General features: G+C 39.7%; 1 protein-coding gene across 11 annotated transcripts in view; it reads left to right on the plus strand.

Moving 5' to 3' along the window:
- The window catches only part of RNF38 (ring finger protein 38), a 95,569-nt gene that overhangs the window by 33,724 nt on the left and 34,931 nt on the right, over positions 1 to 26,914 (plus strand). Inside the window, exons 2-3 of one of the 11 annotated variants that reach the window (XM_084898714.1) lie at positions 4,145 to 4,215; positions 24,637 to 24,786. In XM_084898714.1, the coding sequence (XP_084754840.1) occupies positions 4,145 to 4,215; positions 24,637 to 24,786 (221 nt within the window). Of the gene's footprint in view, positions 1 to 4,144; positions 4,216 to 15,186; positions 15,305 to 15,379; positions 15,775 to 15,918; positions 16,157 to 24,636; positions 24,787 to 26,914 lie in introns of those variants that run through there. The other 10 variants (XM_084898717.1, XM_084898720.1, XM_084898715.1 and 7 more) reach the window with 10 other exon arrangements.

Raw genomic sequence — 26,914 nt, forward strand, 5'->3', positions numbered from 1 at the left:
TATTTTATGGATTATGCTTTTTAAAAATATATATTTTATTGATTTTTTATAGAGAGGAAGGGAGAGGGATAGAGAGTTAGAAACATTGATCAGCTGCCTCCTGCACACTCCCCACTGGGGATGTGCCTGCAACCAAGGTACATGCCCTTGAAGGGAATCAAACCTGGGACCCTTCAGTCTGCAGGCTGGTGCTCTATCCACTGAGCTAAACCAGTTAGGGCTGAATTATGCTTTTTATGTTGCATATGAAAACTCATTGTCATCTTCGCTGCTTTGGCTCAGTGGATAGAGCATTGGTCTGAGGACTAAAGGGTCTCAGGTTTGATTCCAATTAAGGGCCTATGCCTGGATTGCGGGCTCGATTCCTCCCCCCTCCTCAGTGGGGGGCTTCTAGGAGGCAGCCAGTCAATAATTCTCTCTCATCATTGATGTTTCTATCTCTCTATTTCCCTTCCTTTCTGAAATCAATTAAAAATACACACACACACACACACACACACACACACACACTCACTGTCAAGACTAAGGTCATTTAGATTTCTTCTGTGGTATCTTCCAAAAGTTTTGCAATTTTGTGTTTTATATTTAGGCCTATGATCAATAGATTTTTATTTATTTCAGAGAGAAGAAGGGAGAGGGAGCAAGAGAGAGAGAGAAGCATCAATGATGAGAGAGAATCATTGATTGACTGCCTCCTTCTGGGGATCAGCCAGCAACTGGAAATGTGCTCTGACTGGGAATCAAACTGACCTCCTGGTTCATAGGTTGACACTCAATCACTGGGCCACAGGTCTATGATCTATTTTAAATTAATTTTTGTGAAAAGTGTAAAGTCAGTGTCTTTGTTGTTGCCTTTTTTTTTTTTTTTTTTTTTTTTTGTGGATGTCTTTTCATTTATTTATAATAGTCTCAGAAGTTTCTAAATTGCTAAATATAATTATCACTTTTACAGCTTTCTTGGAGTCGTAAGTTTTTGGCGATGGTCCTAAGTAATGTTCTCCCCCACAGCCATTAGATGGTATTATGTAAACTGTTTCCAATACTATTTCATCTTAAACTGTGTCCAATAGAAACACACATAATATACTATGTTAAATGCAAAGGTTTTGTGTAAGGATAAAATAATGTCTGTTTTGGTACCTCTTGGTAGGTATCTAATGCATACTTACAATCATCAATTCTTTTTACCAGTATAACTTCAGTATTACATACATAATACTAGATTAATAGGAGACTTAATGAAAGTATAATCTTTACTAACTCCTTGAAACACATCTACCATATTTTTGACATAATAGTTTATGCTGTGATTTGATTTGTCCTTCTGGTATCCCAAAAGATTTCAATATTTGAGGACATTATTACATATCCTTTTTGCTAAATCATGTTTTGGAATATGTTATATTATGTTAACTGATTCCAGTCCTGGAGGGAACTCTGTGGTTTTTATTATTCTTATCCATATTGTACGTTTTTGGCAACTGTACCTCCTCCCCACCCCATCCTTCCCAGAATTGTTATCCAGTGGCAGCACTTATTAATAAGGTTATTTCTGAAAAATAAAAATTGGTAATAAATGTTAAAATTTTTGTCAGTATCTTTTGATGTAACCAAACTTTTAAATGTTCTGTGGCTTTTTCCCCCCTAATACTTTGTTGATAAATTCTTTTTTTATTGTAGTTAAGGAATCAGGCTTTTCTTAGGTAACTATGAATAGACTAGTGACCCAGTGCACGAAAATAGTCCACATTAAAAGGTAATGAATTCACCCTAACTGATTTGGCTCAGTGGATAGAGCATTAGCCTACAGACTGAAGGTTCCCAGGTTCGATTCTGGTCAAGGGCATGTACTTTGGTTTCACGCATATCCCCAATGTGGGTGTGCAGGAGGCAGCTGATCAATGTTTCTCTCTCATCGATGTTTCTAACTCTCTATCCCTCTCCTTTCTTCTCTGTAAAAAAGCAATAAAATTTATTATTTAAATTAATTAAAAGGGAATTAATTAGAGGAAATATTTTAATATTGCTTTAGGCCCTTTATAATAGAAGTGTTAGAGATGAAAGAAAATTAGTAAAATGTATATGAAAATCTTCCTCCTGTCAGAGTCTGGGGTGTGCCACAGGAACCAGAATCAAGTCCCTGCCTACCCACATGTGCCTCGAAATTGTACGAGACCCAGCCCCACCCCGAATGGGCTAGATCCATACCCAGCTGGCCCCACCTGTGTCAAGCCCCACTGTGGGAGTGCGACCTCAGGTCGCCTGGCCTGGCGCGGAGGTGGGGTATGCACCTTGAGGTTCCCTGGTTCAGGCCAGGGGGCATGGCCTGAGGTCCCCAGTCAAGCCCAGCCAGGCAGAGGGTGCAGCCTCAGGTGTCTCCCCCCAGCCCCATGCCAGGGCAGGGTGTGCGGCCTGAGGTTGCCTGGGCTGGGGCAGGAGGCGTGCCTTGAGGTCCCCATCAAGTCCCACATGGTGGGGGGCTTGGACTCGGGTCCCCCAGCCTAGTGCTGGGGTTGGGGGCACAGCCTGAGTTCCCCCAGCCTGGCACTGGAGCGGGGGCGGCATGAGGTCTCCTGTCAAGTCCCACCAGGCTGAGGGCACAATCTCAAGTCCCCTGCCCCTTCTCAGTGCCATGCAGCCTCAGATCCCTGCCGATAAGGCTTGTTATGGGAACTCGGCCTCCGCTATGGGCGCAGCCATCTTGTGTGACAGGATCCCCGTCTGCTGTGGGCACAGCTATCTCGTGTTATGAAATCCCTGCCTCGGCCGGCTTTGGGCACATCCAGCTTGTTATGATGGTCATTTTGCATATTCCCTCTTTATTAGATAGGATTATGGTGACACTTATTACATATGCTATTATTTTTGCTATACATATACTTATGCTACAATTTTATATAGAATTCTTATTCCTGTGTTTGAGATTAATTTATTTCTTATTTTAATTCTTTTTATATTTTATAATCAATGTCATGTAAAGTGAGTTGGGAGACAACACCTTATACTGGGTAGGTTAGGAGCAGTCACTGTCCCTGGGATTATAGTATCTGTACATTTAAATAAATTAACTGGTAAGCCTATATAGTAAGGAGTTTTTATCCTTTGAAGTTTAAAAAATAATTTTCTCATTTTTTCTGCTATTGTCAATTTAATTATTTTCTCATTTTCTTTTTATGAATGCATGAGTAAAACATGATAGAAATCAACCTTAAAACAAGTCTAAAAGAGTAATTTCAATAAGTATGAAACATTTTTAGTATTAAGAAATGTGTCAAAGTTTAGTTGGCAGCATTCATTCTCAATGGCATATTTAATAATTGGACATCTGAATTGATGGCATCATAAATTTTACAAAATGTGGTATTTGTCACTGTAATATCCACAGGCATGGCAGTAGGGTGGCCTAAGGTTCATCTAAATATTTACACATGCAGACTGGTAAAAACACGTAGGTCTTACTTGGCACCACTGTATTCAGAAGGGTGCAAGATAGGAACTATAACTTGTCAGGAAGACAGTAGATCTATGACCTACCATTTTTCTGTATGGTATGAGGTAGGAGCCAAAACTTTTTTCAAATGACTAATCAGTTCCAATCATTTCTCGAATAATCATTTGTTTTCCTGTTGGTTAGAAATGTCACTTTATCATAGAGCAGTTATTATTAAGATATAGTTCTTCAAGTGAACAAATGGTTGGGCATATAAATAATGTATTCTTTTAAAGTAGTAAAATCTATTTAAAATCATATGATTGTGTATTTATTATTTATATGCTGAGAATTTGTAGGGTCTTTTTTCCCCCCTTCTTTTTCTAAGTATATTTAGTGTGAAAAGGAGTATACTTTCTTCCCTAAAAAGAAATTTGCCTTAGGTATATTTACTTTGAAAGTTAACCACTCTTTATAGTAGAAAGTGGTGAATTAGGAGTTTGAATAACAGGGTTTTAGTCTTAGACCTGCTACTTTGTTCAATCAGTCATTCTGAGTTTTGTTTTTTTGCTGAGTTAAACTACACGAATAATCCTTATCCTGAGTGTTGTTGAGGATTAGATGGGATAATGCATTTAAAAGCACTTTTACTTGGAAAAGCAGTTTAAATGTTAGAAATTATCCGTCTTAACTTTTTTTCCCTTTCTCTTGTAGGTAGTGTTGGTGCTTCTTTTCAGTGCCAGTCCATCCATCACGAACACATTTGTCATGATGACAGTGACAAGGTGAGGTCCATGTTGATGTTTACCATGGTGAAAATGCATGCTGCCCTTATATGCTGGATCCACTTGATTAACGCTGGACATAGGCCAAGGGAGTTTGCAATGCAGAGGGCCTTGCTGGTTTGTGTGTCCACTTGTTAAACTGCTCCAGTAAACTTGAGGATAAAACTGTCAGCTGGACTCTTGGCAAGCCCTCCATATCCTTACACATATCTCTCTCCCTGTCACCATACTTCCTCTTTTCTTGCACAGCCTGAATGGATTATCTTAATACATGAACAAGTGCTCCAAAGCTGATAACTTTCTCAGCAATTTGTGTCTGTTTCCAACTTGAAATACCTTAGACATTCCAATTAGTTTCATTTTTGTAGTTGATTGTGTTAGATTATAATTTCTTCTCATACTTTGTGAGTTGTTGTTGTGGGTTGTTGTTGTTTTTTGTTTTTTGTTTTTTGGGGGGAAGGGGGGAACAGGGGAGGGCTCTGTTTCCAAAGTTCAACTTAAATGTTGAGGATTGAGAAAGGAAAAACCAACAAAAATAACTGGTGGTTTTGTTTCATTTTGCTTCTGTTCTTTTTATCTCTGAAAAAAAACTTGATCTTTTGGGGGCTTTCCAATACTCATCAACACCCTTCATGGCCTAACTCTTGCAGTAGATATTAATGTGGGCTTTGTATTTGGAATATCTGGCTGCTGATGTTTGATGGGCCTAATCTCAGTCCTTTCCATCATCAGTTTCTGATGGCTTTCCTCCCATTTCCTGTGCCCTGTATGCAGGAATGTATCACTCTCTGTAGCTTCCCCAGGCACACCAATCCAGGTGATCTTTTTCTTTGCTGTTTTAATCAGATCCTCCTCCCTCATCCTGTTGGAGCTCAAATATGAAGTTGGTTGATCAGTGGGATTTTCCAAATAGCTTTCTTTGTTCTGTGTTGATCTCTCTGTCTTTGTGAGCTTTGCTCAGACATTTCATTCTGTTTACAAAGAGAGTGGTATGTTTTTAACATTCCAGAATCTCTTTATTATTACAGTAATCCAGAGGCATGGGTTTAACTTTTAACTTCTTTTACAAGCAAGCCTCTGAAAGAACCTTCTAGACTGTATAGTTGGATCCATAAACTTCTGTATAGCACAGATTTTAGAAATAAGCATTTGAAAATAAAAGTGATGATATAGAGAAAAGGCAAAATTACTTTAGGTCAGTAATATCACAATATTTCGGGGTTAAATTTTCTTTCCCTTACTAAATAAAATATGCCTCTACCCATTTGTTGATTTATAGTGGGAAAGCCAAAGTCTGTCTCCTGGTTTAGTCAAAGGTTTCTGTCCACCTTTGCCAGATACTACTTTAAAAAGATTTTCCTCGTAATTTCTGAATCTCTGTATGACTGATTTTATGTTTTTAAATATATTTTTATTGCTTTTTTTAGAGAGAGAGGAAGGTAGAACGATAGAGAGATGGAATCATTGCTGAGATTGATGCTCCATGATGCCACCCACTGGGGATAGGGCTCACAATCTGGGCATGTGCCCTGACCTGGAATCGAACCAGTGACCTCTTGGTTAATGGGCCAATGTTCAAACATTGAGCTACGCCAGCCAGGCTGATTTTGTGCTTTTAAAAGATGGGGTTTTTCCTGAAATACATGGGGAAAGGGAAGAGAAGTTTAAGGGATTTTGTCAATCAGTAGATCAAATAACTTTCAGAGATGCTCTTGTGTGTATTTGGGAAATGGATTAGGTTCTCGTGACTATATTTATAATTTTTTCAACTAATTCAGTCAGTAAATAATATGTATTGATTGGCACTTAGGTAATGCATCATGATACTAAACAAAGATTCCTATTTTGTTTTGTTTTTTTCCATGAGTGTACAGTCTTAACTGGGGGAGGCAGTCAACAAAACAAATGTAACAGATAAATTATATAGTATAAAACAATGAACACAGTGGATTAAAGAAAATATAGAGCAGAATAAGTGGGATGAAGACTACCAGGAGTTGCCCTAGCTGATTTGGCTCAGTGGATAGAGTGTCGGCCTGCGGCTCAAAAGTCCTGGGTTCGATTCTGGTCAAGGGCACATGCCTGGGTTGCAGCTCAATCCCCAGGAGTGGGGCCTGCAGGAGGCAGCCGATCAGTGATTCTCTCTCATTAATGTTTTTATCTCTCTCTCTCCCTTCCTCTCTGAAATTCATAATATGTATTTTTAACAAAAGACTACCAGGAGTTGGATGGTCATTTGCTTTGAATAGGATCATCAGGCATCATTCTGGGAATAGAGTGGCAGATAGCATGTTTAAAACAGCTTCTGACATTTTTTTGTATAACAAATGGGTATTCAATTTGCAAAAACAAGTATGAACCTGCCTGATATATATGGCTTGGAAGTGTGCGTTTTCTCTTTTTCTCCTCTTATTTTCTTCTCTCCCTCTATCCCCTCCCTTCTCCCTTCTTCCTCATGTTCCCTCCCTCTCAGAATTAAAGGGTTTATAGAGCACAGCTCATCCAACTCTGTGGGAGAAATGACTTGTTCAGGAATCACCCAGCAGTACTGGGGCTAGACCACATCTTCTATCCCGATACAAGTCAGGTAAAATAATTCCTTAGCCATTCTGAACACGTTGTCAAAACACATATTGATGCTTTGCTTATTGTCCTCACTTAACTTTCACGCATGGCTCATTTCTCAGATTTGGGAATAAAAGTGATTTTTCTTAAAAGTTGACTCAATTTCAACTAATCCATGTGTGATTGGGGGTGGAACCAGGAATCAGGCAAGGAGAAAAACGGCCAGTTCATTTTTTGGGTCTTTCTCCTATAGCCTTGGAAGTGGTGGCAAGTCCCCAAATTTTATGGCTTGGCATGTTTTCCAACTTAAGTTTCTCTGCTGATGTACATTGGCTTGTAACCTATAGTGCTGGTCTCAATTGACTATTTAAGTTTAATAGTAAAAGACTGGTTAATGATTACGATACAACAAAATACCTTCACAAGGAAAGGAGAATGTTTGAATGTTTTGTGGACCATTGTGTGTGTGTGTGTGTGTGTGTGTGTGTGTGTGTGTGTGTTAGTTTTAAAGTTATTAGCTTTTAAAATTAGTACTTTTTAATGGAAACAACTTGACCAAAAATCTGTTACAGAATTTGAGACACATTAAAACAAAGTTTAATGAGAAACCTGCTTTGGTCAACACTGTAACTTTCTAGTATACTACTTAGGTAAAAGATCTAAGAGTTGCCCATAATCTATTTCTGGTGTTAAGTTTTTTTCTGAATGGGAACTTCTGTTTCTTTTTTAAGGGGATGAATCATCTGTTTACATATTAAAAACTATGGGAGGGGGTCTGTCGGTATAACACTAAATAGATTAGGACAGATAAGCAACGAGTAACTTTGTGGGTAAGCTACTTTCTGGTAAGCCAAATTCTGTTATATTAAAGTCCATATGCTACATATAAAATATTGTAGTTACATCAATATTGAGTAAATTTGTTGGCATGTCAAATTTTTGTTTACAAACACTGATGTAGTTTAAAAACCTAACGTGAGGCTTAAATAGTATTGAACATTGTCTTGCTACAGTTTTTTGTATCTGGATTCTAGGAAAAATAAATGATACTGGAAATTGAAAAAAACAACACATTGATACTAATTAGCAGTCACTCCCCAGCTGCTGACAATCACTGATCTTTCTGTCATTATAGATTTGCCTATTCTGCACATTCTATATAATAAAAGGGTAATATGCAAATTGACTGGCAGAACAACCGGTCACTATGACGCACACTGACCACTAGGGGGAAGACACTCAACAGGGGGAGTTGTTCTGCCAGAAGCTGGCTGACAGCTGGTGAGTACAGCGGCAGTGGCAGGAGCCTCTCCCATCTTGTGGCAGCACTAAGGATGTCCGACTGCAGGCCTAAGTGGCAGTCAGACATCTCCTGAGGGCTCCAGACTGCAAAAGGGCGCAGGCCGGGCTGAAGGACCTCCCACTTCCCCCAGGGCATGAATGTCATGCACCGGGCCTCTAGTTTCATATAAATGGAATCACACATAAAATGGCTGTTTATGTCTGGCTTTTCTCACTTAGCATGATGATTTCAGGGCTCATCTGTGTTGTAGCATAAGTCAGTACTCCATTCCTTTTTATGGATGAATAATATTTCACTGTAGGGACCTAACACATTTTGTTTATTCACCAGTTAATGGATATTTGTTTATTTTCCAACGTACCTGTACCATTTTGCATTCCAGAAAATGTGCCAACACTTTTTGATTGTCTTTTAAATTATAGCCATTATAGTGTGTATGAAGTGGCATCTCATTGTGGCTTTAATTTGCATTTCTCTAGTGACTAATGAGATCTACCGGGATTCTCTAGAGGAGGTCCATTTCTCATCAAACGTGGGGGAGGTTACAAGATAATCAGGAGGTCTGATCCACTTAGAGAACATTCTCATGTTTCTTGCATCTCAAACATTTTAAACTCCCTCTCATTACCATGTCCCTTTCAGCAATGTTTTTTCATTGTTCTGCCCAAAGTGAAGGAGCTAGTTGTGCTTCTTCGTTTCTTAATCAGGGCTTATACCATTAATTATTTTATTGAAGCCCTTGTATAAGTACAGCCCATGCTCACTGGCTTTTCAGATCATATTTTCTTTTAGTGTCGTTTTTGCCTGTGGATGTTCAATGGATTTTGTAAAACTATACTAGCAGAGTTTTATTTGCATTCAGATTAAGCTTCTGGAACAATTTAGACTGAGATTCATAGCAACTAGAATTTCTCTTACGATGTGCCTTGTTCACCAGAACAGAGTGAGCAAGGGGACTTTGAGATCTCTGCTTCAAAGGTACATGTTAAGGAGGGTCATGCCTCAGAGTCAGCTCTTTCCTATTTACCGTGCTCATACATGGAACATACATAATGTATATTGTATGTTTTATTTGCACCCTAGCCACTCCATTTCTGGTGTGGTGTAAGTCTCTTGTTTTTTTTCTTACTAAGTAGGTTTATCCTGGGCATCTGGTTTATTCATTCATCCCCTCTTGAATTCCTTCCTGGGTGATGACTTTTCACCCTGTGTCTGCTTTAGCTTCTTCCCACCTTTAGAGTTTTTCCTCCATCATCCCCTCTGCCATGATGCAGTGCCTGGCATCTCTCACCTGCACTATGGGCTGACACTCTCTTAACCCAAAGCCTATACAGCTATATTATGGAAGCTTTTCAGTGAGTCTGGGTGCACTTTTACAACTATAACTGGCAGCTACTGATAATTAACCTTTTCATTCTGTAAGGATTACAGGGGTGAAAGTGTTTATGCTGCTTGTTTCACGTTAGAATCAAATTTGGTCATGCTTGTAGATTTAGCATAGCTTGAATAGTGCTAGACCAGTACACCTTTCCTCTGAGTGGATTAATCCTATTACATTCTTTTAACTGGTTTTGGTAGAAGTAGGGAACTTTTAGGGAAGGGAGATGAGCAGAGGTTGCTTCAGGAAATTTTGAAATTTTTTGTGTCCTTGTTCCTCTCTTTTACTACCCACTCTGTTTCTGTCCCCCATTTCTTTTTGGGAATTTACCTATTACTAAAACATTAGAAATATCACTGTGGTAAAGTATTCACATATCTTTAATGAAACTATTGAGCTCTTGCCATGTATTAGACCCCTTGCCAAAGTCAGGAGGCTTAGTCTATAGCTTCAAGGAATTTACTGTCTAATGGGCAAAAGAGTCAAGTAACTGTATATTTGCAAAGTTAGGAGGATTAATGCTAATTTAGAACAGAGTAGAGGCTACTAACTCAGCAGTGGTGGTTGAGATTGGAATGAGATTGCAGTCAGGAGACTTGGCAGTGGATATGATGGTAGCACAACCCCTTTTCTGAAAGTATTAACAGTGGGAAACTGCCCCCTTATCATAGAGGTCGAAGACTTCTAGCAGGAAGGCCATTCTCTACCCAGCACTTTGTTTGGCAGGGCAGGGCCCCAAAGTGTGTAGCTTTTCTTTTCCTGATCTTTTTCCTTCATGTGCGTGGTTCTTCGGCATCTGGACAAGTGCTTCTTTATCTTCAGCTTTGCAATCCTGCCTTTCAACATGTTAAACTAGGAGATGCCCCTCCTTCCTTTTTTTGTTTCTTCTATCAGCCACATTCTCCCAATGTGGATGTCAGTAATATACAAAGGAGAAATGGGACCTGCCCCAGAGGAGCTTATTAGAGTTTAAGAGGGGGAAATAGACATTTAAAAATTACTGTCAGATGTTGTGATACAAGTGTGTAGATTAGGATAAGAAACTATAGCCTCTGATCATTTCTTTTGTATAAAAGTCCTTCAACTCAGCAGCTGCCAACCTTTTGGACCTCTCGGACCACCAGTTGGCAACTGCTGCTTCAAATAACTATTATTTAGATACTAGAGGCCTGGTGTAAGAAGTGCATGGATGGGATGTGGCTGATCAGGGGGCGGGAGGTGATCAAGGGCGGAGCTGGCGGGAGGTCTGCATGTGATTGGCCGTCCCCGTTCCCTGGCCGAACTCCTGGTCAAGAACAAGTTGCATATTAGCCTTTTATTATATAGGATTATATAGGATTCTTTGATATCTAGAAATGAAAAAAATTGAGCACAAAATCAAATGTTATATTTACTGTTTGGCAGACTATTACTTAGGTAAAATTTGTGTGTAGGTATTGCTTATAAAGTGTATTTGAAAACATTTCCAGCAGTAATACCCTTCAAATTGATAAGATTGTGAGATAGTTTTCTAGAAGCAGATTGTGAGTTTCAGAATGAGGAAAAGACAGAAAATCCATAACTATTCAAGAAATTTAATTCCAAGTTCAGTTGACTAACCAGTAAATTCTGCCAAACATTTAAAGAAAGCATAACACCAATCTTACAGAAACTCTTACTGGGAGGAGAAAGAGAGAACACTCCCTGATTTCATTTTCTGAGGCTAGCATAACCTTTGTAACAAAGCTTCTTTATCTTTAGCTTTTGACATTACAATATAAAATAACAGCTCATCTCATTCAAGGACACAGATATAAAAATCCTGAACAAAATATTGGCAAACCAAATCCAACAATATATAAGACATGTTTTGATATCAGAGAGGAAAGGAGAGAGAGGGACAAACATCAATGATGAGAAAGAATGATTGATTGGCTGCCTCCTGCAATACCCAGAGGGTAGAGCCTGCAACCCAGGCCTGTGTGCTCACCTGGAATTGAACCCATTACTTCCTGGTTCATTGGTTGACACTCAACCATTGAGCCACACTGGCCAGGCAAGACATTTTTTAAAAATTAGAAATGTAAAGTTAGTTTAACACCCAAAAACCAATCATTATAATTCACACATTAACAGAAAAGTCATATAATTAGCTCATACATACAAAAAAAAATTTGATAAAATTAAACATCCATATATGGTAAACTTTAAACAGAATAGAAATGAAAGAGAACTCCCTTCATTTGCTAAAGAGGGTACAAAAAATACTGTAAAAATACTTAAATGTGAAATATTGAAAGTTTTCCTGTTTTGAAATTAGAAATTCCTGCTCTCACTATGTTTAGCATTGTACCAGAGATCCTAGCCAGTGCAGTAAATCAAGACCAAAACAGAAAAAGAAAAAAAGGAAATGTGTTAGAAAGATATTGAACAGTCATTATTTTCTGCCAACAGGATTGTATGTATAGAAAATTCAAAAGAATACAGATAAACTATTAGAATTAAAAATCTGTAATAATGAAAGCATAATATGCTAATTAGATTGGACAGCTGAATGACTTTCCAGACGTCCTTCTGGACAAAACTGCTGTGGTGGGGGCCGAGGCAGACTCAGTTAGGGGTGATCAGAAAGGCAGGCGAGCAGTTAGGGGCGATCAGGTAGGCAGTTAGAGTGGTTAGGGGCGATCAGGTAGGCAGTTAGAGTGGTTAGGGGTGATCAGGCAGGCAGGCAACCCGGGCAATCAGGCAGGCAGGCAGAATGGTTAGGGGTGATCAGACAGACAGGCAGGCAGGCAAGCAGTTAGGAGCCAGTGGTCCCAGATTGCAAGAGGGGTGTCCGACTGCCGGTTTAGGCCCTATCGGGCCTAAATTGGCAGTCTGACATACTCTGAAGGGTCCCGAATTGCAAGAGGGTGCAGGCTGGGCTGAGGGACCTGCCCCTCCTCCCCTGCATGAATTTTGTGCACCGGGCCTCTAGTTATATATAAAACCTAGGATAAAGCTAAGAACAAAAATGTGCATGACCTCTATAAAAAATTGTGAAGTATTATGGAAAAAAATTAGTGACTCAGACAATATAAGGATACATCTTGCTCATAGATAGAAGATTCAATATTGTAAAGATAGCAGCAACCCTTATATCATCTCTAGATCCAGTGCAGCCCAATCAAAATATCAGGTGTTATCAACATGTATTAGAGTGGTAGGATACCAGAGTAGACAACCCCAGTAACGAGATATATTTAAAAGAACGTCGGTGTTTTCCTATTTGGTAAGCATTGTTTTAGTATGCAGGTTTCCTCCATTATCTTAAAATAGAGCATTCCTATGAAACCATTCATAAGCTGTAATGGTATAAAATGCACATCTTGCTAACAAATGTGCAAAATAAATCAAGATAAAGCACAGATACTCAGATACAGTTCTGAGTAATGGCAGCTTGCTGAGTCTAGCTACCCATGAAGGAGCTTGATGGTAAACTCTTTCTGCACAGCAAAACAAATGCTGATCCCCTATTTGTGCTAAATCCTCTTCAGATTCCTGTTAGCTAGCAAAAACAGGCACTAACGTAGTTCTTCCTAAAAGTGAAGTGGTACAAAGCAGGCTTTTGAAATATGGTAGATCCCTGTATTTTTATTTTAGATGTGAGGGGACATAAATGACTTGGATATATACCTCAGGAAGAAGTTTTTAGTAGTCATTTACAGTTTTCACATCTGTTGTGAAAACCAATTTTAAAGGGCAGTCTTAGAGTCAAAACTCTCAAGAAGTTCTTCTCACAAGCAACTGTTCCTACAAGTGCTGTGCTGTCTTCTAGCTACATGTGACTATTTAAACTGATCTGGTCATTTCATTAGTTGTACTAGCCCCCTTTTAAGTGCTCAGTAGCCAATGTACCTGTGACCATTTTTTGGATGGTGCAGATGTCAAATATTTCCATCACTGCAGAAAATATTATTGGTCACCTCTAACAAGACTCCCCCTTTTTTTTTTTTTTTTTTTTTTTTTTTTTTTTTTATCAGACACAAAATTATAGGCGAATTGGAGCTGAACAAATGCTCTGGTATAATTGGCCCACCTTAAACTTATCCTTGGGTATTAGCAGGGCACCAGATTTTTTGGTTAAGAAAATCAATTAGAAAAGAAATTGCAGTACAAATTTCAAACTATCCAACCTTTTGGGGAGGGAACATCATTTACATCTAGGCAGACTTTCTGGGTTAAGCCTTAAGAGTACGGGTAGCTAAGATCTTAACCATTTGAGAAGGGTTCTCAAGGAATTTGCCTCACAAAGGGGGATTCAGATAAACTGAACTGTTAGGAACCCAGGAAGACTGTAGTAGATTTTTGCTGCTGAGATTCAGCACTTGAGGAATGACTCTTATGATTGGACAACTCTCAAATGGTAATTTTCCCTCCCCCTTTCCAGTATTTTCCGCCCTTTTTCCTTCTCAACACTCAGCCCATATCCCAGTATGCAGGTAAAACTGTTTCAGGGTGGTGTTACGTAAGGAAGCTTGTGTAGTTGAGATTCTGGTGGAAATTCTATAATGCCAGGTCAATCCACAGCAGCAGAGGAGTTGTAAGGAATTCAGACGTTAGAAATGGATTGCATTGAGTGTAAAAGTGTGGCTGGGATTTATGACTCTTTACCGTGAAATGGAAAATAAAAATGTGAAAAATTGGGTGTAATCATCTCCAAATTGGCTGCTTTGTTATGGCAGAGAGATAGAATCAACTATGTAACTGGGTTATATGATGGTGGTTGGGGCTGGGGAGAGGTTGTGTTCATAGGGGCCCATGTCTCATTATGGCTTTTCTTTGTCCAAGAATTGTAAAAACCTTTAATATTATTGCTGGAGTTTTGAGTCAGCAGTTGCTAAGCACCTGCTATTGTATTTCAGGCTTAGGTTTGGACCTTGGTGTGGTTACAGAGTCAAAACAGAGTCCCAGTGCTGAGCCTGATATGAGAGACAGATATATACAAATAATTACCATATTCATACATAGAGGTTCAAAGGTTCCTGGAACATCATTTTAGTCTGATTCCCTAATCTTCTACCAGAAGCTGCCTGAGACAAACTGGGAAGGAGACTTGTTTAAATAATGCAAAAAAAAAACAAACCAAAAAACTAAGAACTCGTTTTTTGTTTGTTTTGTCTCTCCATCCCCTCCCTTTATTCCACTGTAAAATATGGTAACTATCCTTGAAGATATCATCTAATTCCTATCTGCTTAAAGCCCACTTCTTCCATAATGGTCCCTAGACTGCCATACTTTTCTGTGATACCACTTAACTATCTTTTCCTTGTTATTGTGCTTTTTATGCAAGGTAATACTTCCTCTTTTAGATCTTGAACATGATCAGGTCACCAAAGCCGGCTTCAGCTTTCTTACCTCTTATTTTCCCATTCTCAGCAAGGTCTGAATAACTGTCACTTTTTAATTAAGCCTTACAGTCAGGTAAGTTGGGTTCGAAAACCCTTGCTCCTTTGTGAGACACCTTGTCTCTACATCAATAAAAACTCCTCAGGCCACATGAATATGTATTGTGAATTTGAGTGAGGTCAATCACTGTTTGACTACTGAGTTTTGGAGGTGGGAGGCAGGGACCAAAAGCAACTATTTAGGGAGTGTGCGAATTGAGAAGCGAGGGAGGTGGGCCGGACGGGCCGCAGGGGCGGGGCTGCGCAGGAGCGCGTTGCGCAGGGGCGTGGTGCCGGTCTGTTGCCGGAACTAGTCTGAGTCGCCCGCAGCCCCGCCCCTTCCCCCTCGGGGTGGAAACAAAGGGGGCTCGTGCTGAGCTGTGGGGGAAAGAGGCGGAGCGTCTGTTAGTCGGTCTTGCGAGCTCCCTGGCCCGCTAGGTTCGTTCCCAGGAGGGGGCGGGGCAGGGGTGATCGGGATCCCAGAGGGGGAGGTCCTTGTGCTGGGCGCGCGGCCTGGTGCGAGGGGCGTCGCCTGTGCGCGCAGCGGAGGGGAGCGCTCCAGCGCTCGGAGCTGGTCCTCGAGCCCTGCGGGGGGTGCAGCGGGTGGGGCTGCAGCCCGGCGGTTAGGGCGCGGGGGTGGAGAGCATGGAGCCCCCGAGACGTTAGCTGACTGTCAGCTCCGGGCGTGCAGCCGTCGTTTCCTGGCACGCCCCATCCGTGTAATGGTACCGAGAGGAAGGAAGCGCCCTGTCAGCGCCTTGGTCGGAGCCCGGGTTCCGGGGGCGAGGAGGCCCGGGGACAAGGGAGCGGGCGAGCTGGCCACTGGCTGAGCGAGAGGTCACAATAGGAGGCGGCGGCCCGCTGGGGGCTTCGGGAGCAACCCCGCAGGGCGGAGCCTTCCCTCGCAGGTACTGGGAGAGGCGGCCGTTGGCTCCCGCGCGAGGGCGGGACGGCCCGGGGCGTTGGGCGGCTTCGGGCTGCGGAGGCGGAGGTGTGGTTGTCCGGTGCTCGCAGGGGTGCGGCCGGCCGGCGCGCTTTGTTTCCCTGGCGGTGGCGAGGAGTGGGCCCAGCCAGCAGGAGCTGCAGCCAGCTGCCCCTGGCAGATGGCCTCGCTCTCTGGCGGCCTCCCTGCTTGCCAAGGCGCAGGTGAAATGATGTCACCCAGGAGAACGTGGAACCAGTCGGAAGGGACCTTTCTCGCGTCCTTCTGCCACAGCGGGTTTCTGGACAGGCTGTGTTTTGTTCTCAGGGGATGAAAGTTCTTCCTTTCAGGGCTGAAGAATGAGAGAGGTTGGTTTTGAACCGAGAGTGCTTCTGGTTATTGAGGGCTAAAAAATAAAAGTTTACATTTTCGTGTGTAAGCCTTGAAAGGGACCTCGCTTTTTCTTTGTGCTGCAATAATGATGTATACTGTTACTCAGTAGAAGTTAGATATATTAATTCTTCCATCGTAAATAGAAACATGAATACTTAAATGTAACTATTGCTAAAATCCTATGAATGGCATTTTTTCTTAAGGAGGCGCACTTAATGTAAGAAAATTTAAGTATATGTCTTTTAGAGCCTATTTGGCCTTGATTGTAGTATGGTTAACACATTTATCACAAAATCCCTTTAAATAGCAAGCATCCCTGGTAACTAGGCTTAATTTTGTTTTAATCCATTCAAACAGTTTTTGTGAAAACACTAAGGATCTAGGGATAGTAAAATGATTCCTGTTTTGGAGAACGGTGGCAGTGAAGCTGGGTCTTCCTTGCAATTAAAAGATGAAATTAATAACTGGATTTCCCCGTTTCTCCAGTTTTTGCTAGCTTAATAAGCTCACTAGCATAATATCTTTTTGAAAACCTATTAAACTTTCAATCCATTTATTGAAGGGCTTTAAGTGGATTTTGATCTTTTCTGTAATGCCTATTTCTACAAGAATTTGTGGCTTTTAGAATCTGTAGTTGAGTCAGTTTTGCCAACAGACTAGCCTTGTGGACCTTGGGTCTTCGTCTGTAAAATATGAGTTTATTTTAAATGATTTTTGTGGTGTATCAACCTTTTATATGTTTTGTGATTTTAGAAGGTAGTTTGTGATCTTGTATTTGTTGAAATTTACCTACTTGTTTTTAAAACTAAATTAAGTTAGCAAGTGTTAATCTGAATAAAAATTGGGAATTGACTAGAGTAGCCTGAGTTTTGATGAAGGGTGGACAAGAGCATGTCAGATATAACTAAGTCTGATAGCATCATAATGTAGAGTGTAGTTCTATTGTCTCTCTGCCAACAGCTCTGGGTCAGACTTTTAGTAACATTTTATTTGTTCTTACTTTTTACTTTTTTTCAAGACCATGGGTGGAAAAATCCTTAGATAAAAATCTGCAAAATTATTGATCAGCATGGAAAGATTACCTTTGTCTTCTATTTCCAGGCTATTCTATTTCTCTGTTTGTGCTGCCCCAGTTTTGGTTAGGCCACCACCATTATGTAATTCATTTTGCTGGAAAGATAGTTCTTGATTAATCCTGTGATTGTTCTGTACTGTCTGGATTACTTACTGATTTTCTGGTTGTTTTCCTATTGCTTCTGTTCATTTTCACTTCTGTGCTACTTCGGATAATTCATGGCTTGTTTTATTTGAGAGTGTTCAGATTGTAAATACACATTTGAACCCAGTAGGTCTAGTTCTTTCAGCAAATGTTAAGTTTCTATATGTGATATTGTCTATCTGGAGGAGATAAAGCAAACATACAATAAATTAGTGAGAAATTTGAGCAAATAGATGAAGAGGGGCCATGTATACAATCACACACACATACACCCATGCACACAGACATATTTTCATGCTCCTTTTATAAAGGATTTAAACGCTTTACCTTCTCCCTCTATTTGGATACTTTCCTGTAACCCCTTTTGTTAGGGGCCCTATAATCTTCGTTTATAATTTCTGTTGAATTGCTTCACTAGACTGAATTTCTTTGAGGGCAAGGACTGTTTCTTCTTTCCCATTGTGTTCACAGCATCTATCACATGGTAGATATGCAATAAATATTTGAATATGATTTTTATTTAATAAGAATCATAAAGAGCTTAGTCACACTTCATCTTTTCAAACACACACACAATTTTTGTATTGATTTGGACTAGTCATGGCCTGGACTTTTTCCAAGACCACGGAAATCTTTAAGAGATAGCAGTCTACTAAGAGGTTACCAGCCCAAGTAAAATTATTTCAGACACATTTCCTTGAGGGGAGAATAATCTTTGTACAGGCAAATCTGGATTTGTGGGAGGGAAGAAAAGAAACAATTTTTTAAAAGAATGTGTAACTCTTATTTTTTTCTAATCTTTATGCCCACTTTCTCAGTACATGTAACGTGCCTGCCTTCCCTCCTCCTCATTAATTTATGGGACTGTGGAGTGGGAGGAAGGGTAGAGTAGAGCCTTCCCACTACTTTCACCAATCCTGGCTCTGCTCTGCTTCCAGAAAGACATAGACCCTTAACTCAAGAATGGGAATAGTAGTTTGTTTTTAAAAAGGATTGCCCCTGTGCTGGACAGATGATTCCCTCCCACCACCCACCATGTAGGTAGTACCAGTCCTTAAGTGATTTAATGACTGCATAATAATCCACAAAGCACGGATACCATTCTCTTATTTAGCAAATAACTTACATGTTAAACGTTTAGGTTACTTCTAGTTCCCTTTTAAATTGTTGTGATGAACATGTTTTACATATGGTTTTTCCTATGTGCTGTAATGAACATGTTTCACATAATGGTTTTTCCTGTTTGGAGTATAACCTGAGAATTTATCAGAGGAAAATTACTGATTCAGACTTTTGAATTGTTAATAAAATCTACCTGATAACTTTCAAGGTGATTAACATTTGCCACCCTGGAAACAGTGAGACTATTTGGATAATTTGAATTTGACCTCTGCATTTTTAGATCCCCACACCTGGACCTTACAGAGTAAGGAACTTGGAGTCAACCTTAAAAAAGACACTTTATCTTTTGTTTTGTTTTTCCCTTCTATTAGGCTATGATTTGAGTGCTGCTAACTAGTTGGTATTATAGCAAGTAACAGTGAACAATTTTTTTTCCTCTAGAGATTTAATATGGCTATTTTGGAGAAGGCTGTTAGGGCTTTGAGCAATTTATTTTGTAGAAAGCACATTACTTAATACACCTGCACATCCTGTGTCTCACCTTTATGAGAAAAATATAAATGAATGAAGAAGCAAGCTGTATACACAAGCTATCTTTGAGGAAGCAAGTTCTGGCATAATATTTGGGCCTATCTCCTAAGTTATTTTTAGCACAATAACTGATGATAATTACTACACCCTCCAAGACAAAGGTTAAATTCTTTATTATATTATGGTTACCAAGACAGGGAAAGGCCACATTAAACAAAAGATAAACAAAAGATGGCTTAAAATAATAATGTGTTGATGCTCAAAAGGTTAAATTATTTCGTTTTGTGAAGCATTGCTTTTCTCAGTTATGCTGGGTGGATTAGTCATTCAATTATCTATCTATAAAAGCCTAATATGCAAATTATCCCCTTGGGAATTCAATTTCTCACTATGACATGCACTGACCACTAGGGGGTGGCGCGGGGCAAAGGGAGGCCCCAGCCAGTAGCTGGAAGGCCCCAATGGGCCCTGATTGCTGGCCAGGCCTAAGGACCCTACCTGTGCACAAATTTCATGCATCGGGAACATTAAATATGAGAAGTATGTGAGTTGCAGGTTTCATCTTATCTCAGGGATGTTTTCTTGGCATGAATTTTTAAATAAAAGTTGCATTCTGGAAAAGGTTGAAGTTATGATGTCTTTGTAATGTTCAACACTTGCATGTTAGAGAAAAATAGAATTGTATCAATTTTCAGATATAGTATAACCTCAGTAATTTTTACTGAGGGAGAATTAGAGCAGTAATGGAAATTATGTCAAAAACAATGTAGAAGGAAACAAATATATTTAAAAACACTATAGCACTAGCTGGTTTGGCTCAGCAGATAGAACATCAGTCTGCTGACTACGGAAGGATCCTGGGTTCCATTTCAATCAAGGGCACGAACCTCAATTGCAGGCTCAATCCAAGCCCAAGTGGAACATGTGCAGGAGGCAACCAATGGATGTCTCTCTCAAATAGTTGTGTCTCTGTCTCTCTCTCTCTCTCTCTCTCTCTCTCTCTTCCTCTCTTCCTCTCTTCCTCTCTTCCTCTCCCTTCTACTCTCTCTAAAAAATCAATGGGAAAAGTATCCTTGGGTGAGTATTAATCCCCAAAAAAACAAAACAATGTAGCTTTAACAGGCCTTGGGGAATAATTGTTAGTTACTAATCTAACTACATTATAAAGAAGAGTGCTATTTTAAAATTCTTAAGCTACAGGGTGGTTTTGTGGGTTCAGTATGAACCTTAGAGGGGATAGACTTGCCTTTAAATTTTAGCTCTTAGTATTTGTGTGTGGCTTTAAGCAAATCAACTAATCCTGACTTGCAGCGTGTAAAAGATCAGAGTCCAGTTCATTTGAAGTTAGTTATTACAATATTAAGATTTTTTAAACTGCTTATTGCTTTAAGATGTCTTAATTTATATCTTTCATAATCAAATTAATATATAGCTAAAATTCCAGAGAAATAACTTGCTTTGAGTGTGGTACAACATCATATATATATATATATATATATATATATATATATATATATATATATATGGTGTTAGTTTTCTATTGTATAATAAATTACCACACATTTTGTAGCTTAAAACACAAATCTGTTATTTTACAGTTTCCCTTTATCAGGAGTCCTAGTATGGGTTAGCTGTGGGGCTCTCTGTTTAAGGTCTTACCTGAGGGGAGCTGTGATTTCATCAGACTTGATGTCCTTTTCCATGCTTACTGGTTGTTGGCATAACATGGTTCTTGTGATTTTTCTTGCTAGCTGCCCAGTGACCCCTCTGAGCTCCTGACCTATCCCGTCTCTTCCTCATGGCCCCCTTAATGTGTGTTCTCACAACATAGCAGCTTATTTCTATGGGTTTGACAGCAGAATCTCTTCAGGAAGAGTTCTGTACCTCTTTTGAGGGCTTTCCTTAATTAAGTCAGGCCTACCCAGGATAATCTATCCTTTGTGATTGATTAAATGAAACCAACCGACTTGGAATTATAATTATATCTGAAAATACCTTCATCTCTGTGAAGGAGTTTATACAATTTAGGTCATGTGATTTAACCTACTCATGGGAATAAATTCACTGTATTTACAGTCCTAACCATACACCAGGAAGGGAGGGATCATACTATGTGCACCAGAGGTGGGAATCTTAGAGGCCATCTTAGAATTCTAACTGCTCCCCAACACACACACATGATTGTGCCTGATTTTATCTTATCCAGTAGGAGCATCTGTTTTGTTTTTTTTCAAACCCATCTATAATTTTTGTTCCAGATCTGTATTAACTATATATAGGAATTGAATATACTTTTTCTCAATTGTATTGTTTGTCCTCCCTTTTTATAGACAAACTAGAGGCCCAGGATTCGTGCACCAGTGAGGTCCCTTGGGCTGGCCTGTGCCCTCTCCCAATCTGGGACCACTCAGGGGATGTCAGAGAGCCAGTTTTGGCCTGATCCCACAGGCCAGGCCAATCGACCCCATTGGTGCACAAATCTGTGCACTGGGCCTTTAGTACCCATGTAAGATCTTTGGTTAATCTCTTCCCACTCTCCCCCCTCCTGCCTTCCCTCTGAGATTCATCAGTCTGTTCCATGATTCAGTGCCTGTGGCTTCTGCTCCTGCGTTGAGTATCTGCCCCCTGGTGGTCAGTGCATGTCATAGCTACCAGCCAGTTGTTTAGGCATATATATATCTATATGAACTAGAGGCCAGTTGTGCGAAGATTTGCATAATAGGTCTTCTTTCTTCTCCTGGCTGCCAGCACCAGTTTTCCTCTGGCATCTGGGACCCAGGCCTTCGCTCTGGCCAGAGCCTTCAGTCTTCGCTCCAGCTGGAGCATCGTTCCTGTAGCTCCCTCAGCCCCCAGCCCGCCCTCTCATTAGCAGGCATCCCATCCCACCTGGCCACTTCCTGTTGCTCCCTCTGCCCCCCGCCCACCCCTTCATAGCAGGCATCCCACCCCACCTGGCCACTCTGTGCCTGTATTCGTGCTGCCCAGAGGCCCAGAGTGGCTTGGGGACAGGGCTGCTGCCATCTTTGTTGGGTTAATTTGCATACTCCTGATTTTCTGGTGGGCGTTGCAAAATGATCATTTTGCATATTTCTCTTTTATTATTGTAGATAGAGCTTCTGACCAAAAGATATTGCTGGTAGGAGAGGACTGTGCTTCAAATTTATTAACTGTGGCCTTAGTGGCCAGGGTTTGCCAGTTTCAGTTTTCAAAGGAACAAGAATTAAGGAAAGGAAACCTGATTCTCTGATTCTGTTTTCTTCACAGCAGTTTGTAAGAGTGCTCTTCATAAAGACTACTTTAGGTATGATAGTTGAAGGCAGATGGCCTTATTAAAGTAACTCTTCAAAGGTACTTACTTTATAGATTATAAGCTTAAGAAGATTGCCAAAAGAATATGAAACTGACATGAACTGTTTTTGAGAGGAGGAGAGAATTGCTGAAGTGGTAAAAAGAATGCCTTAGATTGAGGAGTCGGGAATTCGAAATACATTTTCTCCTATGAAATTATATCTTACTCTTACCCTCAAATAAACCAAGTTCCTACTTATATGATTGGCATTTAAAACATTATCCTGTAGTTGGCTACTTGCATCCTTTTCTTTTTTTTTTTTTTTTTTTTCTTAACTAGAATAAGCTTTTTGAGGGTGGGATGCATTTTTTATCTTTCTTCCTAACGTAACTGCTTACAGGAGGCAGTCAGTAACTGTTTCTTGATTCAGCAATTCGTACTTCATCATAGTGGTAAAGGATATTAGCACATTCAGGTTTGTAGTGCAAAGATAAGCTTTAAATTTATGTTTAAAACATTTTGTATAAAATGCTAATGAATTCTAAACTTACTGCCTGCAAGTGTTTTGCTTTTACTCCTACAAAGATCTTTGGAAGGCCGAAACCGGTTTGGCTCAGTGGTAGAGCGTCTGTCTGCGGACTGAAATGCCCCGGGTTCGATTCCGGTCAAGGGCATGTACGTTGGTTGCGGGCACATCCCCAGTGGGGGGTGTGCAAGAGGCGGCTGGTTGATGTTTTTCTCTCATCGACGTTTCTGGCTCTCTATCTCTCTCCCTTCCTCTCTGTAAAAAATCAATAAAATATATATATTTTTAAATTTAAAATTCAAAGATCTTTGGAAGTAATTTAACTCTTAATCAACAGGCATGGTTATATATTTTCCAGGCTGATAGCAAACCAGAAACAAAAATTTATAAAAGAACCAAGTAAGTTGATTATAGCAGGATTATTAATAGCTAGCAAGCCACTTGATGATCTGTTTCTGTCTTGCTCTATAGCTACTTCCTTACTGACCATCTATACTGAACATTTTGTAGTTTCCCAACTGTCGATTGCTAGTTATCCTTTCATAGCACCTAGTACCTACCATTATCAGAGAAAGTTGATACTCTTTATATTGTACAGGGATTTGCTTTATTTTCATAGCATACACTTCTTGAGGTAAACCATGCCTCATTTTGGTTTATTGCCTGTCACAGAATAGATACTTATGTAAGGGAATGAAAGAGGCAGTGAAGAAGCTCTAAAAATACATGGTCTGCCCTGACTGGTTTGGCTCAGTGGATAGAGTATCCATCTGTGGACTCGAGGGTCCCAGGTTCGATTCCAATCAAGGGCATGTACCTTGGTTGCAGGCACATGCCCAGTGGGGAGTGTGCAGGAGGCAGCTAATTGACGTTACTCTTTCATTGATATTTCTAACTCTCTATCCCTCTCCCTTCCTCTCTGTAAAAAATCAATAAAATATATATATTTTAAAATAAAAAAAAATAAAAACACGTGGTTTTCAGTATAGGGTCGGGCAGGTCCACAAACCCTCACTCCTAAGGGGGAAGGAAGTTCACTCCACAGCACAGTGGAACAGGTGATACTCATGATGTTCATGATTTAAAATGCTACAAATTAAGTATATTTACATATGAGTTTGAGAGGATTAACCTGAAATCCAGTCATGAATTTAAAACATGGAGGCATTTATTTTGGGGCTTATGATTTGGCCTTTTATTCCTTATGAAAATTGCTAGTTTTGTGTTGAATAGAGGTGAGATTACCATGGTCTTGTTTTTTATGCTTATGATCTCTATAGAAGTTTTGCCACAAATTTTCTGTAATTATTTGTCTTCTTTTGCACAGTTGGAAGTTTAAAAAATAAAATGAGAAAATATATTGATCTTAGTTCAGGTGGACATGTATCTTTCAGTACATAAGATATGTAATTTTTTACCTCAGGTTTTCTTAGCATAAAGTCTTTTCTGTATCCATTAGGATTTCTGAATTAAAACCAACAAAAGATATCAATAGAAATTATATGGGAAAAATTGGAAGGAGTCTGTGTTCTTGAGCAGTGCTGTTTTGCCTTAAAAGTTTCTGTAAGAGAAATCCATTGCCAGAGGCAACCTTTGCTGACCTTAGCATTTGCTTTGATGTTTAAGGTTAATTTTTAATTTTTTCCAGGCTCTGCTAAAATCAGATACCTAGAAAATCCAGACTGTCCTTCATTGGCATGATTCTCCACATTGGTGCATTGGTGCAGCTAGCCATGAACTATCCTTTTCTTCTCCCTCTTTTTCCCAGATATCTCCCGGGGCCAATTCAGCACCTCTACCTGGCCATCCTAACAAGGTGATTTGTGAAAGGGTGAGACTTCAGAGCCTGTTCCCTCTCCTCCCAAGTGATCAGAACACTACCGTTCAAGAGGATGCTCACTTCAAAGCTTTCTTCCAGGTTCTTATATATTTACCCTTTCCCTACATAGGGCTGAAAAATCACAGATAACATTCTAGGTTGTTTCTAGGAAGGCTTGAAATAAAATTCTCAGTGTCTTCCCTCTTCTTATTTCTGTTCTATGTGGGAATAAATATTCTTCTTAGAGGACTTCTTTAATGTAAAACTTCCAGTCTGCTTTTCTGAAGAATATCTTCTCTTGAGCTGCTGTTTATTTTTGACCACTTATATTCTTATTTTTTTACCTTTTGGTCTTAATCACTTGTCCTAATAGGCCAAATTCTGTAGGTTAGTAGAAAATATGACAGAATATGTGAAATTGTGTAGGCAAGGGGAAAGGGAAGCATATAATATTTTTTTAAAGTTGTCACTAATTTGCTTAGTGCTCAGAGTTATATAGTAATGCATATTTCAGAAAACATTGTTAGTTACCATTAGTGAGTTTTGATACCTGTGGGTAAAATGTGATTTAAATTTTTGTTACGTATTAAATGAAAATGAGATGTGAATGGATTGGAATCATTATGTTATTAAGATTACTAATGTATGTTCATTAACTACTAAATCCATTAATCCATAGGTACCACAAAGGAAACTCAGTTACAGAATTGCTTCTTGGTTGCTAAGGTTTTGCCCATGTTATGTATTTGTACATGTGCATATAAACCTACTGAGGTAGTGAGAGTTGCTATTAAGACTAGAAGTTTTACATAGAGCCAGCTCATTTTCTTTTTGTGTGGAAGTGACAGGTTGCAGCTTGGGACTAGTTTTGAAAGAGGAATGTGTGACACATTAAATTGAAGATGTTGAATTTCTGAGGCTAGCTGTGTAGGTCCGTGGTTGGCAAACTGCGGCTCGAGAGCCCTATGCGGCTCTTTGGCCCCTTGAGTGTGGCTCTTCCTGGGCAAGTCTATTTTGAAGAAGTGGCATTAGAAGAAGTTTAAAAATTTGGCTCTCAAAAAAAATTTCAATCATTGTACTGTTGATATTTGGCTCTGTTGACTAATGAGTTTGCCAACCACTAGTGTAGGTGCTTCAGGATTCTCTGTCTGATATTCCTTGTTGGAATTTGTGCCAGGTTCTCTGCTTTGCATGTATTATCTCATTTTGTTTTTAACCCTCATAATAAACTAATCATGGATGATTTTTCTAGATGAAGAAATAGGCTTGGAAAAGCACACCAAGATGCCCAATTACATAGTTATAGGCAAAGCAGAGACTGAAATCCAATTTTTTCTGTTTCTCATATACTATATTTGCCCACTTACTGCCCGTTAGATATTACCAATAAATATTTCTTTAAACACAATGCAGTACATGTTAAGAGATACAGTTTTCTGTATTGAATTGAATGGCGTATTGAATGCCATTTTTGATGTGTCATTAGCCTGTAATATCTTGATATTTAGTAGTAGACCAATAAGGGAAAAGTGACTTAAACCTTTGCTGCTGCCACCAAAAAAACAGTTATGTGATGTTTTCTATGTTCTTTATATTTTGAGTCATCCTCAGGCTTTAACTCAACATTAACTTTAATTTAAATTCAGAGAATTGCCAACTGCCATAGATTTACACCCATGTTTTGAAAATACAACAGGACTTAGAGCTAATTCAATTTGGGTGTTGCAAAAAGGTGAAAGATATTGTTATTTTTAGTCCTAATTTAACTTACATCTTATTTTTCTCTAATTTGAGAACAAGGCACTTAGTGATTTTGTCTCCAAAGTAGACTGTCCCAGAGATTTCTTTGCCCATTTATTGCCCTCCCACTTTTCTTCATGAAGGAGTATATCCTTCTCACATCTCCTTTGAAATACTGTCAGATACCTTCAACTAATTTATACCAAAATTAGGTGTGGTTTTTTAGTTCTGATTATTCTGCTCATCCTTATAAAACTTGGTTGCCACGTAAAAAAGAGACCCTACTCAGTTATGTCCTGCCCTCTCAGAAAGTTTAATGTATTCATGTTTTCTTACTCTTGGCTTTTCCCCCAAGTTCCTTCCCTCCCAACTCTTTCTATCTTTCCTTCTCTTTGGAGTACTTTGTTTTAAAAGGTTACCTACCTCTTCTTCTCTCCGCCCCCCCGCCCCCCCCCCCCCCCGCCTCCCCCTTATAGCACCTATACTT

This window comes from Pipistrellus hanaki, assembly GCF_964339955.1.
Source record: "Pipistrellus hanaki genome assembly, chromosome: 11".
In the NCBI taxonomy this organism is placed as follows: Eukaryota; Metazoa; Chordata; class Mammalia; order Chiroptera; family Vespertilionidae; genus Pipistrellus; species Pipistrellus hanaki.